The sequence below is a fragment of the Rhineura floridana genome, chromosome 3 (genome assembly GCF_030035675.1).
Source record: "Rhineura floridana isolate rRhiFlo1 chromosome 3, rRhiFlo1.hap2, whole genome shotgun sequence".
NCBI lineage: Eukaryota > Metazoa > Chordata > Lepidosauria > Squamata > Rhineuridae > Rhineura > Rhineura floridana.
Window position 1 is genome coordinate 63,820,651 of NC_084482.1, and position 14,448 is coordinate 63,835,098.

A 14,448-nucleotide genomic window follows, 5' to 3' on the forward strand; every position below is an offset into this window, starting at 1 on the left:
TTAAATTATCTGTAATGGAGAAATAGTGGGAGAAAAGCCCAGCTGCAGATTTATTCTGGAATATATGCAGCTGTTCAAGACAGATGTCCAAAAACCACTAGCAATGCTTTGCTGCGTAGGTGAACATGATGCCTTTAACTGGCTTAATTAAATAAGAAACAATGTCAGCCACCAGTCATGCTATTTCTTATTTAATAAATGCAACCTGGTCTCTTTTTGCAGGCTCTCACCTTGCTCATCTGCTTTGTTGTTGCACTTTCCAGAGTAATCTTAATTAATGATATCCTCATAAGAGGTTTGTAATGTCTGCAGGAAAAAGGGATTCATGGAAATTCAATCAAAAGCAGATTTCACTAGTCAATTCTTTTTCTTCTTTTTAAGATTAAGTTTTCAGAAGTGGCTGGTCCTGGATGCAAAGATCATTTCCCCCCCTAAACAAATATGTTAAGCTCTCAGCGAAGAAAGCATTTGTGTTCAATTTTATTTGCATAATTTCAAGTGCCATTAATAATAGTACATGGCATGAGGAAAAATTACCAAGATTTCACTCCAACCATGAGTGAAATTGGGTTTAGTAGAAAATTAGTTGACTTAACTGGCAGATGATGAAAGCTTGAACAGAGAATGTTTAAATAAGGAGGAATTGTAGAAAAGGAACTTGAAGGTACAGGCTGAATTGAGATCAGTACTCAAGTTAGAACATATTAGCTAAAGTGGAAGGTAAATGGAGACTGATAGCGAATACAGAGTTTTCTTCTCAAGAAGACTCACAGCGCTAGATTGCAAGATGTCCCAGTTTAATATAGCTCCATCATAGGCATGGAAATGATACTAATTTTACACCAACTGATGCGCTTGGCCTTTGCTTTTACAAGAAAATGCATATTGTGATGGTGGACTGTAATTTGTGTTCACCATTATGGTACAGAAACTCCATCTCAAGCTTGTACCTTTATTTTTTTAATGCTTTATGCAATATGAATCACAGTACATCAAATTCTTGTGAATTCTGTCACATAAACTACTGCAATGGGCAAAGTAAAATCTGCAAAGTAGATTAATTTTCAAAGGAACCCCCATTTTGCAATCAGATTATCATCTATCCATTCATTCACCTAGTGTGGGGGTAACCCAGGTGGTGCCCTCCAGATGTTATTGGCAGGGCTGTGCACAGACGATCAGGAAAGCCCCTTGCAAAACAGCACCCATCACCCCTCAGGATCACTCCCTTGGCTCAACAGCTGATGAGCAGAGGGAATGATCCTGTGCAGAACTGACCCCACTGTTGGTCAGCAGTGGGGAAAGAAGACACAGTGGCCATATGCTTAATTAGGATGAGCTTTTTATCCTAATTAAACATTAGCCCCATCCCCAAACTTATTCAGAAGTGGCTCCAAACTGGGGCACATGGTCCCCAGGTCACCCCAGGTCAGGTCAGCCTGATGCCCCACCCCCAGATTGGAGCCATGGGGCAGATCTGAGAGTTTATCCCAAGAGCTGATGAGCGGAGGGAGAGATCCTGTGCAATGCTGGTTTGCAAGGGGGTTTCTGCAGGAAAACTTCTTGTAAAACAGCAACGCTCAGGATCACTCCCTCAGCTCAACAGCTGCTGGATGTAGGCACCAATCCTACATAGCGCTGCTTTGCAAGTGGCTTTCCTTCAGGAAAACTACTAACCACATCCCACAGGATCGCTGCCACTGGTCATCAGCAGAGATCCTGTGGGACAGCACTCAGGCAGGAAGGAGAGCCATGGCTACCTCTTCTTCCTGCCTGATGCCCTGCCCCCAGACAGCACTAGATTACTCTGGTTTATCCATCTGACCTGAAATGATCCATGGCTGTCTGAACCTGACTTGGCTGAGACCCCAAACCCTCCAAATGGGCCCAATTTGCTTGGGCCTTGGCCAAATCTGGTGCACAGCCCTAGTTCTTGGACTACAACTTCATTCATTCCTGCCTATTGGCCATGCTGGCTGGGGCTGATGGGAGTTAGAATTTAACAGCATGAGGAGGGCACCAGATTGGCTACCCTGATCTAGTACTTTTAATTTGCAAAGCCCTTTACAAACTTCATCTGATTCATCCTCATAACAAACTTGTAAAGTTGGCCAGTATTACATTCACATTTTATTAAGGAGAAAAGAAATACCTCATAATTTTTCTTGCTCTCTAGTGTACTTTTCCCATAATTATATTGAAGTGAACAGTTCATTTTTTTATTTTTTTGTTCATAACATGAGTTCATAACATTGCAGAACATTCAGGAGGGCCTCTTCCTGTGTGTTATCTATCTATCCTTCCCCCTTTCTTTGTGTGTGTGTGTGTGTGTGTGTGTACAGCAAGAGAGAGATTGAGATCAATTCACAGGTAGGATACACCTGATGTCATCAAGACAATGGCCAGATATGTCACCAGCCTTGTTAGCAAGGAGAGAAACTGATGCTGTGAGAGATATCAACTTGCTAAATGCTACCTAACCAGCTCATGATTCATATTCATGAAGAATCCTCACATACTCAGGTATCCACAGGACCATACCAAGTTGCAGGTCTCGGAATAAATTTCACTCTCATCCCCTCCATCCCATAACACATGTTAGCCTCCATTCCAGTGCCTGCACAATGCAATTTGCATCGATCGAGACAGGTGCATGATTGTAGCTTTTCCTAGCTATGGAGAAGAGGAAATGCAACTCATCCAGCCTTCTGTGATTCCCACTTTTAGTTATCCACTGGGTATTGCAAAACCCTCAGCAGCTGAAATTTCTTGGCCTGGTAGGTCCAGGGGCTCCAGCTGATTACTGTTGCACTCCTGGAAACACAGAGATAAATGTTATCACACTTCTCCTTGATAGTGATAACCTTCCTGTTTTCCCCTGTGTAATCTTGAACAGACAGTATCTACTGTCTCTGCAGTCCAATAGGGCTTTTTTCCCAGAGAAAAAAGAAAGAATGAAAGAACTTCATAACTTAGAAACAAAATAGCACTCTTTACAGGCAGTAGAACCCAAAACCTCTCAAATGTACACATGTTGATGGTTCATGTTGGTGTTTTCATACACAAGGCCCTACTGTCAGATTTATACAACTATGTTCGGACATTTACACCCCAAATTCAGCTTACTACCTCTCTATGCTGACCCCCCTCCCAAGGGCAAATGACCTCAGGTTTCTTGTCTGAGTCAATAGACAATTCTTGGGGAAGGCCTGTAGCTCAGTGGTGGAGCATCTGTTTTGCATGCAGAAGGTCCCTGGTTCAATCCTTGGCATCTCCAGGTAGGGCTAGGAGAGACTCTTGCCTAAAACCCTGAAGAGCTGCTGCCAGTCAATGTAGACAAAACTGAGCTAGATGGACCCATGGCCTGACACGGTATAAGGCAGCTTCCTACATTCTTAAGTAAGGACCCTAAAGGGCAGAAGTCGTTAACAACTACATGCAAGGACTGGATAAATTACCTGTAGCAGCCTTCTGTATTTTGAGGAAGGGCCATAGCTCACTAGTAGACCATCTGCTTTGCATGCGAAAGGTCCCAGGTCCAGTCTTTGCACCTCCAGGTATGACTGGAGAGAACTCTGTCAGAAACCCTGAAGAGCTGCTGCCGGTCAATACTGACCTAGATGGACGAATGGCCAGACTCAGTAGAAGACCGCTTCCTATGTTCTTAATTCTTTGCTTCTGCCCCACAACTGATTGGTCCATCCTACTGTAGCCCTGTTACTCTATTCACTGTGCCCCCCCACTATGAAGTCCACACTGATCAACTGGGGGCGGAGGGGGAACATACGCCTCCCGGGCCAGCCCTACCATGAAGCAAAGTGAAGGAAGCTCTTCAGGTGGGCAAAGGAGGCATTTTTAATTTCTAGGGATATTTCCTAGATGGAAAGGTCCCATCTTGATTCTTTGCATTAGATGTGAAAATCTGTAAAGACTGGTTCCTATCAGCATGGTTCCCATCGCTTCTAGCTGATGTGACAGCAGCTGTTGTGGATAATTCAATAAGGATATGAGACAACATCAAACTGATGAGTCAGTCTTAAATCCCCAAAGGCCTATAGTACTAGCTAGGACCAGTTTGAAGGGAACACTATACTCCTTCAAAGTCCAATAAAAGAACAACCCCCACAAGAACCAATCCTAGTACCTTCATCATTGCGCCTTTTTTCTTATATTCCTACCGACCTAGTCAATACTCTCATGTATGCTTTGTTATCTGCATATCCCTGTTTCTTGAACATTGAGATTTCTCATCTATAATAGGATAGTTTAAATGGCTGGTACACTGCACTGCCATCTGTACGCCACTTTTGACAAAGCATGTCATTTAAAGCTCCCCTTCTCTCCCATGCAGACTTGTGGGCCACAATGTGGAAAGCTCATTTTCCTCTTTCATAGTCAAGTTATCGATATACCACATTTTCCACAATTAAGTCTGTGCTCAAAGCGGTTCCCATAAAAACAGTCTAAATACAGTAGCATAATAATGATGAATAGTAAAAAGTATAATATCACTACAGTATAACTGTAAAAAATCAACATACATCAACATTTAAGTGAGCATAACAGGGAGTATTGTGGTAACACGGAGGGTGGGCTTTTTCACTTGCAGCACCAGTGTTGTGGAATGCCCTCCCTGCTGAATACAAGAGGCCCCATCAGTATTGATATTCTGCTGGCTCTGAAAGACCAGTTTAGGCCAGCATTCCCCTGAATTTTCTGATCCAACAATTTTAATTGTTTTTCATTGTTATGCTTTTTAACTGGCTTGTTTTATTAAATAAATTATGAATGTTATTAATGCTTTGATGGAATTGTGTTATTGTGTATTGTAATTATGCATGGATGATGGATTTTATATTGGATTTTATAAGTGTAAACCTCTTACAGCCTATTTTGGCATTTAAGTGGTTATTATTATTATTATTATTATTATTATTATTGACCAAGTTAAGATATCCAATAACTTTCATCCAAAAGTAGCCCCAAAGGTGATGACATTAGTACCTAACACACACACACACACACCAATCTTTTATGCCTTAACCCAAAAGGCCAAAAAGGCCCCTAAGAGTTCTGGAAATATCTGTCTTATGGAGGTTCTCCAAGCTGGTGGCTTGGACAAGGCACGTAGAAACAGTCATCTCCAGATGGCAAACACAGGGTCTCTCTCTTCTCCCACACCCCACATGTGCTTAATGCTCCTCTGAGGTTTTAAGGAGCTACTGAGTCTCACCCTTCCCTCTTTGATTTTGCATCATTGTTCTTTCGTGCTGAGATGCTAGTATTTACCATATACTAGCAAAGCACCAGAAAATCTCCAACAAGCTGACCTGCTTCTCTGTAATAGGCTTCTGAGCCCTTCTGCATTTATTCATTTTATTTATGTGTGTGTGTTTTCTAAGTGGCTGTCAGACACAAGAGACTTTCTATTCATGTCATCTTCCTGGCCAGCCACTTAGCGTAAAATTGTCCATGAAAGTGAACTTAAATTACAAGTGATAAAACCACAGCCTATCCTACCCACTGCCAGCCTTTTTCTGTTCTACATGGGACTGGAGCTTATATTCTTTGTGACAAGAGCAATGAAGCAGCTTCACAAACTTATCCGCAACTAAATCACCTTAAATAGAAAATCCTTGTTTTTGCTTGCTTCTGAATGTAGTGTAGTCCTTCATTAGTTTCTTAGAAGCATTTCCTGGTATCAGCAGAACAGTTGCACTGCTAAAACACTTGACCACATGCCCCTGACCTAATGCCAAATGTGGGTCCTTCCAAACTACCCCATTATTTATTTAGTTTCTGCATTTATAATGGCTACCCCATAACACAAGTTTCCTGGGCAGCTCACAAAGCAAAACCACACACGTCAAAATATGGTATATTGCAATAAAATCCATCACAAATTAATTTTAAAAAACATAACAAAAGCAAAACACAATTTCAAACCAAGAGACCTAGACTGTAAAGCATGTTATTTAAAACTTATATTTGTATTGTTTAATTGAGTCTTTTTAAAAGGATTTTGTACTTTGTTTTTTATTGTTGTACATTGCTTCAGGATATGTAAAGCAATATATATAAATATAAAAACACTAAAATTAAGTAACTAAAACTAAAACACTAGGGTGAATAGAAGGGTCTTCACCTGTGGCCAAACAGGCCATAAAGATGGTACCAGGTGAAACACTCTGAGATGACTATTCTACGAACAGGGTTCCACTACACAAGGCCTACTCCCTACTAGTTACCTACCTCACTTCATTTGGTGGGGTGCATATGAAGCACATTGACTTGGAGAGGAAGAAGCACATCTCCTTTCTTCCCCTTCCCTACATGTACAGACAGACAAATACATACTGACCCTTTCACAATGCACAAGCCCAGTGATAATACTGGGTATCAGCAACTTGGCATTGTCAGAAACCTGCCAAGGCCCATCTCTCACCTGCTTCTTCTCCTGGCCGTTATGGATGCTTCCCTGGACTGCCCTGTCTAAGTGTGTGAAGATGAGGATGAGAGGAGGCAGCCAGTGCTTTTGCTTCTGTCTCCTTTCCCCCAGGGGGATTGGTTCCAGAGGGAAAGGGTGAATGATTCCTCAAGTGGGCCTAGGGTTACCAGATCTCCGGTTTTTGGCTGGAGTTTCTGGTTTTTGGGGGTCCCTTCTGGTTCTCCGGCTAGCACTCGTTAATCTCCAGACTCTCAGCTTCAATTTAAAAAAAAAAAAGTTTCTAGGTGGTCTTGTTCCTGAGATATAAACCAAAATGTCAACTGACCCCCCGCACGACTGTTAAATCTGTTTTACAGAACTTTATAACAGCTCCTAGCTCTAACTACAACTCCTATCAGACCAATCCAGTGGCCATGCTGGCTGGGGCTGATGGGAGTTGTAGTTTTAAAAAGTAATTTAAACCCTCCTTGCTGAAAGCAAGTAGGCTAGATTAAATGTTCCCTACTCAGGCTCCTTCTTTCAGCTAAGATTTCTATTTTAATTTCCAATCAGATTTTTTTTAATTGTATGCTCCATGCAACTGTGATTGATGCTTAATGTATCATGCTTAATGACATCACTCGGGCCTGCCCCATGACATCACTCAGGCCTGCCTCCATGACATCACTAGGGCCCGCCCCTCAAATCTCAGGTTTTGGGATGCTTCTGACCTTGCAACCCTAAGTGGGCCTCTGAGGGCTTCTTGTCTGAGAGGCTTCAGAATCTGGAGGCAGCACTGTACCTAGATATCTGAGGATTCACCCTTCTTTTTCTTAGTCCTCACTGGCCTTGAGTGCAAATTTGAAGTGTGATAAGGAGGGAACACTTAGGGATTCTACTCCTTTTTTATTGGGGGCTTAAAAAAAATAAAACACAGTTAAAGGGAGAACCAACAAATCAGGAGAATACATCTAATAAGGCTGTGCACAGCTCCTCCTCATCTGCCCCTTGGCTCTGATCCAGGGGTTCCTCAGGCCAACCCACCCTGGGTTGACCTTAGGATCACCCCCTGCCCTGCCTTGGATTCACTCCTGAATAAGTTTAGGAGCAGGGCTGCTGTTTAATTAGGATTTTAAAATCTTAATTGAACATGTAGCAGGGAGAGGGGCAGGGAAAGGAGACTGTGTATCTTCTCCTCCTCCCCACAATCAAGTTGGGGGTCAATTCTGCAGGGTGCTACAATGCCTTCCCACCCACTCACCCACAATCAATGTCTCAGCAGAGAATAGCTGGTCAACAGAGGGGGCAATCTGTGCTGGTGTTCGGAATAAAATCAGAGGCTTTGTGAGCCAAAGTTGCAAAGCACGATGGAACTCTGATGGAACAGGAGGGAGAGCACAGCTGCTCTAAGTTTTGTCTCCTTTCCTGGGAATTTAGCCCTGGAGGTGCCTACCAGGCGGCAGCACAATGTTTTGAGAAGATAAACTGAGCTGTCCGTGATTGTTTTATTTCTTGCAGTACACGATGTGTATTTACGCCCATATATCTTCTATGTGTAATTAAAACTTTGTATTTCTCTCTTAATTCCTTCTGGGCACTCCCTCAGAGGCTTAGCAACAGAATCTCGTAGTTTCATTGATAAGAGGGCCTCTCAGGACCATATGTATTTTCTTGTGTATATGTTCCTGTCTTTTACCCCCAGAGGCGTCAGACTCGCCTCATCCCTGCCCTTATCTATGACTCAGGGCCCCAAAGATTCAAGGGAGGAACGTCCTGTCTTTTTGAAATGTAGCAGGGGCCTGTTACTCGTCTCTGACGTTGTCACTGATGTTGTGGTACAGTTTGTTTATTGCTGCTTTACTCCTGAAACCTATATATTGGCACGGAAAATAATAAACGGGGTTCTCATTCTTGCCAGGCTGTTGTGCCTGTGTTAAGACCGGGGCCACTCTTGATCAAGAGGTTGTGTGTGTGTGTCCTTGCTATGGTACCTGGCCGAAAGCCCAGCAGTCAAACAGGTTTTCCTCAGCTTGCACTTCCACCCTGGAATTGAGGTGAACTAGCCCACTTTAGGTGGGAACAAAAGTCACCCCAAGACTGGTGATGCTCCGCAAATGGCATTCCTAAAGAAAAACTGTTTGCAGATCATCATCTGCACCATGCAGAATCAACTCCTCCACTAAACAGCTGATCAGGGGGGGGGCTTTGCTGTGCCGGTAATGCAGGTCAGGGGCTTTTGGTGTAGTTACAAGTTCAGGGATAGGGATGGGGCAGACAGGAAGGCTGCATCCACACCATATCTTGAAAGTACATTTAAAGCACATGGCTTTCCCCAAAGAATCCGGGAACTGTAGATTGTTAAGAGTGCTGTAAATTGTAGCTCTGTGAGGAATAAAAGACAGTTCCCAGGATTATTTGGGGAGAAACCTTGTACTTTAAACGTGCTTTAAATGCATGGCATGTAGTGTACACAGCCACAGAAAAGAGGCAGAGCAAAGAAGTGGGCAAGTGGCAAGGTGGAAGTGCTGTGAAGGGTGTTTCAGGATGAGCAAGAAGCAGAGGGTGATGCAGAGGAAGAGAATAAAGTGAAAAGAGAGCAGGGAAACCATGAGGAGGAGCATGAGCAAAAGGCAGGAAGTAGTGAAAAGTGGGAACCGATGGGCCCTTCAGCCTCCAAGCTCTGTAAGGCACCCTTGAGACTTTGTCCACCAGTCAGGCCATGCAACCACTGTGACGCACTCTCCCAGCTTTTGAAATGGTGGCTAATAAGCATATGTTGTGACCGTCTGTGTAGTTGTGAGTTAGGGATGAAAAGATCTGTCAATTTCTGTGCTCTCTGTTCCTCATTTTTCCCATCTTAAATTCCATTCTCCACAGTTCTGTAGCAATTGGTGATTTTTTAAAAAAAAAGCCTCATGAAAATTCTTGAACATTTTAGTGCAAATTTCTCTTAATAAATGCATTTTTTCTATGCAGTTTTGATTAATGTACGTTTTTGCAATATATATGACATTTTTGTCAACATTGGTTAGAGAACTGCACTGCCATATTCAGGTAAGTGTGGATTCAAAGGACCACTGTGTTTCGTTTCTTGTGTTGTTTTGGAAAGTGCAGATTTGATAGATTCAGCTTTAAAAGCAAACGGAACGAAATCCCCACCCCAATCCCTAGCTGTGAGCACTAAAAATGACCTTGAGCTCTAGGAGCTCCAGAAGCATAACCTCTAAAATGGTAACTCTGAGGGCCCACCCACACAGGCTTCTTTTTTCGCAGCTTGCTGCTATAAGCATTCATCCTAGAACATGGGAAGTGTCCCAGGGAAAGGTAGAAATCCTTTTGACTGTGGGATACTTCTTCTATATTCAGCATGAGAGCCCTGTGCTACGGATGGCTCAGCCCACAATGCTAGTCTTACAGAACTTTCTAGTCAGGTCAGGACTTCACTATCCCCTCTGTACGTCCTCTACACCAAAGATGGGAAACCTGTAACCCTCCAGCTGTTTGGGGGCTCAATGGATGTACATTTTATCTGTGCGGCTTAGGGAGAGATGGTGTGGCTGTGAAGGGGAATATGGCCGAGGGGGAGTCCCATCTGGAGGGCCAAAAAGAAAGGCCTGGAGGGCCGCATTTGGCCTCCTCCCCACCTCTGATGTACCATCACCCTTCCCTCCCTTTCTATTTAAGTGCTGATCATCTCTTTATTGTTCTTTCCAGTAATTTAGGAGTGCCTCCCGGCCGGGGTAATTGTCCCTTGACAGTCCCTTTGCCCTTTGACCTCATTTATACAGACTACCACGGGCTACAGCAAATGAAGCAGCACATGGGCCTCTCCTTTAAGAAATACAGGTAAGAAGAACTGGACTGGCTTTTCTCTCCCCCCCCCATATCTTTTTAAAAGGCAGGTAATAAAAATGGCAATGAAGGAAATGACACCTTCACATTAGTGAAGGTATAAAATTTTTGGTCAGTACATCTCTGCTAGTGCCTTACAGAGTGTAGCCATCCTTGCTGTTCCAGCCACTACACACACACACACACACACACATTCTGCAATACACCGGAGTCTTTACCATCACTTATAGAGTTCCAAGCATCAAGCTCACTCTCTTTGCTGTTCTGTGATGCGTTCCAGACACAAGGTGCATGGGATGCTCAGCTGTGTGATTCTTTCCCCCAACAGGTTTGTTCTAGTGCAAAGTGGACTGGAGCCAGTGGAGCTAATTCAGCTGGTGCATCCCCACAGCCCTGATCTTGCCCCTGCCCTGTCCCATCCCCATCTAGGTATGCTGTAGTGGGTCCAGTGTCGGGAGGGCAACTCTGTGGCTCCGCCCCTCCACACCTGCCACTGCTGATTTATTCCCCACCTTTATGCAGTGTACACAGTTCTCTCCTCCCATTGTATCCTTGCAACAACCCTGTGAGGTAGGTTAGGTTGAGAGAGAAAGTGACTAGTCCAATTTCACCCAGTGAGAAACACGGCTGAATGGGGATTTGAACCTGAAATTCCACAGTCGTAGTTCAACACTCTAACCACTATACCACATTGCTCCTTTCATAATGGACACAGCATAGCTACACCACTATAAGGAATCTATTTCTCTGTGTATGTTTCTGAACAATTTGTTGTGATTGTTATTTATTTATATAGCGCCATCAGATGCACATGGCACTGTACATAACATCAAATTTGTGTTATATACATCTTATCAGTACTTTTCTAAGTTGAAATGTTCTTACATTTTAACCAACATGGTAGGGTGGATGTACAGCTTTCAATACTTTGGGTCTTTCACTTTGCCATTTGGTATTGTTTCCATTCTGCTCTCACATTTTGAAACCACAGCTGTACACAGCACTTAACAAACCTTTGTTTATATGACAATGATTTTATCTAAATTGGTTTCTTCTTAATAGCTGGTTTTCTGTTTGTCTTTTCAAAATATCAAAATGCATTGCTCTATTATTTTCCAAGGATGGAACTACCCACAATTATTCCAAAGACTGGACAAAATTGAAATGGAGTTTTAGCCTTCCTTATCCTTCAAACTAAGCATCCAACAGTAAATTTCCAGCACATCCTCAAGATTTAGACTTTCCCTCAGCCTAGTTTATCTCCGTGGCTCTGACAGCTGGTAAATTGCCCAGTGAACGGCCTCCATGCTGTTTCCTTTCCCAGCTGCCATTGTTACATGCTGGGATATGCTTGCAAGGGTGAAAGGGCCATCTCAGACCACTCTCTTAAATAAAACAATAACAATATCGCTTTCTAAGGGGAATGCAGAAACCCTTGGGGGCTGAATTTCACTTGTGAGTGAGAGCAAGGACAAATAATGCATCAGCCCTCCAGTGGTGTGTTCTGCAAGCATCATGAAGACAGAGAAAGAGGCAGGCAGATGGATGGATCAACTCAGGATGCCTCTGCCTATTTGGCTCTCCTTTTCAACCAAGAGAGAGGGAGAGGGAGAGGAGAGGGAGAGAACTCACACAGTCTCTTGCCAGATCAGCAGCTAGCGAAATTTTGTGATTTAATTTAGTATTGATAGCCCAGCTATTCATTACTCTTTCCCCTATCCCTCCTGTTATCCAACACAATGTTATGAGGGAGAAAAATGGCAGGCAGTGTTATTGCTTCTATTATAAATCAATTTTCTCTCTCCATTCAGCTTGGTTGGAGGAGAGGAGTTGTTATTCCTGTGCTTGCTTTGAACTTGCTGTGTTTCTGGCTTCTCTCTTTCTCTTTTTATTAATGTTATAAGCTAGCTTCAGGATGGCTAGGATTTGGGGGGAAGTCTTATCAACAGGGAAAAAAACTCTTTTGAAATACATCAAACTTCTCCAAGTTTAACAGAATTTTGGCAAGTGACTCCCACAAGACCCAGGCATTTGTGGTTTCTTTTCTTCCTATTTTTTCACTTCAAAGAGTTATTGCCTCAAGACCTTGTTGCCGGTCTCTGCGCCTCTGTTACTTTCTGCTTCTCTCTTTTCCCTGTCTTGTTGCTGACTATTTCCACCCTTTCATTTCTTCTTCTTCTGTGAATGAGATCTATCCTTCTTCAACAGGGAAATATGCTCAGATGCTAGCTGTCATTATGTGACAGAGTGATATTATTGACTGTGTTGATTAATTTCATGTTGCAAGGTTGGTTACAGATTTAGGAAAGTGGGTTTTGTGATAATAACATAAATATTATGACTGGGAGTGAGCAAATTCCCATTGCCTCATTTTACACTAACTTTTTGAGACCTCTTCTTGCTAGTGCTTGGTGTATGTGTGTTTTAGTGTTCACAAAAGGCATGAGAGGGGGAGGGGAAAGATGTTGATTATGTGTGAGGCTCCCTTTCCTGCCAGTCTCCAATTTCTTCCCTTCTGCCTCCCTGTTTGAGGTCACTTGTGGTTGGGACAGCTTGCTGAACCTCTCCTTAATTTCCTCCCAGGAAGCATGGGATTTGTAGTTTCCTTAACATTTCCAGTTAAGGATGAGGCCTGCTTTGGCCTCTCCAGTTTCTCCAACCAAATTTCCCCTGTACCAGTGACACCCCTCCTTCAAAGCTTTTTTCCCCCTTTTGTGAAGGGGTGCAAGAGCGGCAGGGAAGGATAGCTAGCACCAGGGACAGGACCAGAGGTCCATCTCATCCAGCCTTCTCCAGCCTGGTGCCCTCCAATTGTTTTGGACTACAACTCCCCTCAGCTCCAGCCCTTTCTATCTGGTAGGGCCTCACCCCTGATTTTATGTTGTATTCACATTTTCTTCAGTTGGTCTTTAGTTCCTTGCAGTTTAACTAAATTCAGTGCATCAAGTATGTCTTCCCCTGTACTGGGAGGAAGGGCAGGATATAAATTTAATAAATAAATAAATAAATAAATAAATAAATAAATACTAGAGATTTGATGGGCATCCTTGCTTTTGACTTGCAGGCATCTCTTGAAGACTTTATTGTGCCGACAGGCCTATGTTGCTGTTTAAAATGTATTTTGAGTAGCCGATCATTTTAATGGTTGTATTGCAATGTTTTAAAATGTTTTTATGTTGTTGTACACTGCCTTGATGTTTTCCAAGAGGGTGGTATATAAATACATTTATAAATTATATAAATAAATATACTAACACCACCTAGCAGTACTTACGCTTTTTGACACCTTTGTCTAGGCCTCTGCTTGTCGTTGTCATAGCACCCCATACTCCTCAGCTCAGCTTGTATTGTCCAGGCTCCAGGTCACAGCTGACTTTGTCTCTGTGTATTGTCCCAGAGGTCATGTTCAGAGTGCATATTGCTACATGCCTCAGCAAAGATGCTGCAGCCTATAATTGATCCCTGATGTAAGAGATCTGTTACTATGCATTACAGACACCAATTCTTTCTTAAAGCAGAAATACCAGAAAATGAGAACCTCCATCAAAAATGTGTATGGCATTACCTCACATTTTTATATTGCTCCCATGCAGGACATAACCAGCAAGGCTTTTGTCCTTTTCCCTTGCACAGGTGTCGCGTTCGAGTAATTGACACTTTTGGAACTGAGCCTGCATACAATCACGAGGAATATGCCACACTGCATGGCTACCGGACAAACTGGGGCTATTGGAACCTGAACCCAAAGCAGTTCATGACCATGTTCCGTAAGTGGTCTCAGCATTTGTCAGTAGTTTCCCATGGAGGGGGTTTAAAAAAAAAAGTGTGGGGCGACCATTGGTGGTCAGGCATAAGAATGGGATGAGAGCCTTGCTGGGTCATACCAGAGGTCCTCAGCCTTCCCCAGCCTGGTGCCCTCAAATTCTTTTGGACTACAGCTCTCATCAACCCCAGCCAGGTCAGGAAAGGCTGATGTTGTCTACCATCCTGTTGCTGGATGTCTCCAGGAAGCCCACAGGCAGGGCATGAAGGCAATAACTACAGCAATGAGCTCTGCATGGGGTGCCACTGAAGAATGTTCAGAAATTTCCACATGGTTAGAATGCTGCAGCCAGGCTATTGAGTAGGAGCACTTATAGGGAGCATGTGGCTGTCTTGTTACAACAGCT

At 43.3% G+C, this 14,448-nt stretch overlaps 1 protein-coding gene across 2 annotated transcripts in view; it reads left to right on the top strand.

Annotated features, from left to right (window-relative positions):
• MGAT5B (alpha-1,6-mannosylglycoprotein 6-beta-N-acetylglucosaminyltransferase B) overlaps positions 1-14,448 on the top strand; it is a 284,082-nt gene that overhangs the window by 211,816 nt on the left and 57,818 nt on the right. For both annotated transcript variants that reach the window (XM_061621826.1, XM_061621825.1), the window contains exons 9-10: positions 10,142-10,273; positions 13,913-14,046. In XM_061621826.1, coding sequence (XP_061477810.1) covers positions 10,142-10,273; positions 13,913-14,046 — 266 coding nt within the window. The remainder of the gene's footprint in view (positions 1-10,141; positions 10,274-13,912; positions 14,047-14,448) is intronic.